General features: G+C 70.7%; 1 protein-coding gene across 1 annotated transcript in view; it reads right to left on the reverse strand.

The window, feature by feature from the left end:
• The window catches only part of OS9 (osteosarcoma amplified 9, endoplasmic reticulum lectin), a 7979-nt gene that overhangs the window by 1889 nt on the left and 4538 nt on the right, over positions 1 to 1552 (reverse strand). The window contains exons 7-11 of the mRNA XM_004692415.2: positions 1399 to 1506; positions 1129 to 1229; positions 955 to 1006; positions 392 to 480; positions 8 to 283 (exon numbers count right to left, since the gene is read on the reverse strand). Of these exons, the coding sequence (XP_004692472.1) occupies positions 8 to 283; positions 392 to 480; positions 955 to 1006; positions 1129 to 1229; positions 1399 to 1506 (626 nt within the window). The remainder of the gene's footprint in view (positions 1 to 7; positions 284 to 391; positions 481 to 954; positions 1007 to 1128; positions 1230 to 1398; positions 1507 to 1552) is intronic.

The following is a 1552-nucleotide window of genomic DNA, read 5'->3' on the forward strand; positions in this document are numbered from 1 at the left end:
GCCTCACCTCCTGGACGACGCCCTGCAGCTCGCGCCCCACGCCGGCCTTCACCTCCGAGCGCAGCCTTGCGCGGTCTGGCGGGAGCAGCCCTTCCAGCTCCTTCTCGAACGCTCCCAGGAGCTGTCGCTCATCCTCGTCGTCCTCCTCCTCATCCTCGTCTTCCTCCTCTTCTTCCACCTCATTCTGGGGCTCGGGGTCACCCCTGTGTCTCCCTTCGGGCTCCCCGGGTGCGGCTTCTGCAGCCCCGTGCGCCGGCCGCTCCTGGCCCGCACTGGCCTTCCCCTGGGTGGGGAGCAGGAGAGGTAGACGGCGGTGGGGGCCACGGGAAGGCGGGGGGCGCGGGGGACGGCAGGAGTCGGGGCAGCGGCCCAGCCCCGACGCGGCCCACACCTTCCTCGCTCCGCCCTTCAGCTCCTCTATCAACCGAATCAAGTCCGCGGGGCTCCGGATGACTTTGACCTGCACGTTGTTCTGAAAATCTGGGGTGAAAGAGTAGGAATGACCTGTTGTGCCCCAAATCCTCTCTGATCCTCCTAGGGGAAGGACAGAGTCCCTGTCTGGTCAGCGCGATGGAGCCCAGCAGAGCCCCGGGCATGGCCCTTCGGGGCGTAGGGGGACGCTGCAAGCTGCCTGCTCCTCGCGGCAGCGCGGGGCCTTCCTGGCCGCCCCTCGGCCTCAGGGGCGTTCCGAGGGGGTTCTGGGGCGCAGGCTCCGGCTGAGTCCTATTCGCCCCATCCACAAGCAGAAAGCACTTATTCAGGCCCAGAACAGTGGCTGAGTCCCACTTCATGGGTCAAGGGTCACAGGCAGCAGGCGGCCGCGGCCGTCACCTGCAGGGTCCCCCCCTGCGGGAGAATCGTGGGGCCCGGCCGCCCGGAGTCCCCCCCGCGCACCCCTGCGCCCGGCCCTCCCACCCCCAGGCGAGCGGCGAGGCGCCGGGAGGGGCTGCTCACCCTCGGGAGAGCCTGCAGCTGCGTCGGCCGCCTCGAGGCCCGGCTCCTGCTCCTGGGGGAAGGCTGCAGTGAGGCCGGGGCCAGCCAGCCCTCCCGCCCCGCGGGCGCCCCGCAGTGCCCCGCTGCGGAACAGCCCGGCCGCCCGCACGGGCTCCAGAGGAGAGCCTGGGTCACCTCAGTCGGCACCTCCTCCCCTCCCGGGGCCGGGTCCTCGGGCTCATGCAGCATCTTCCAGAAATCTGGCTCCCTGCGGTCCTCCTTGCTTGGGCTGGCACCTAGGACCCGGGGGGCGGGGGGAGGCAGAGAGGGGTGAGAGGCAAGGGGGCGAAGAAGATGGGGGACGTAATGCTCGCCCCACCCCCAATGGCCAGCGCAGGACTGGGGGGCAGCAAGGCCGGAAGGAGATGGAGACGTGCTTCCTGGCAAGGCGAGGCGAGGTCCGACCTGCTTTCTCCGGGGGCGTCCCCTCAGGCTCGCGGTCACTCCAGACCGGGGCGGCCAGGTCCTGCAGATCCGCTGTGATCTTCTCCCCGGGCTGCTTTGAGTCTGCTCAGGGCGGGCAAGACAGGACGGCTCTGGCGCAGCGCCCCGCCCGGCC

This window comes from Condylura cristata, unplaced genomic scaffold, assembly GCF_000260355.1.
Source record: "Condylura cristata isolate star-nosed mole 26May11 unplaced genomic scaffold, ConCri1.0 scaffold00034, whole genome shotgun sequence".
In the NCBI taxonomy this organism is placed as follows: Eukaryota; Metazoa; Chordata; class Mammalia; order Eulipotyphla; family Talpidae; genus Condylura; species Condylura cristata.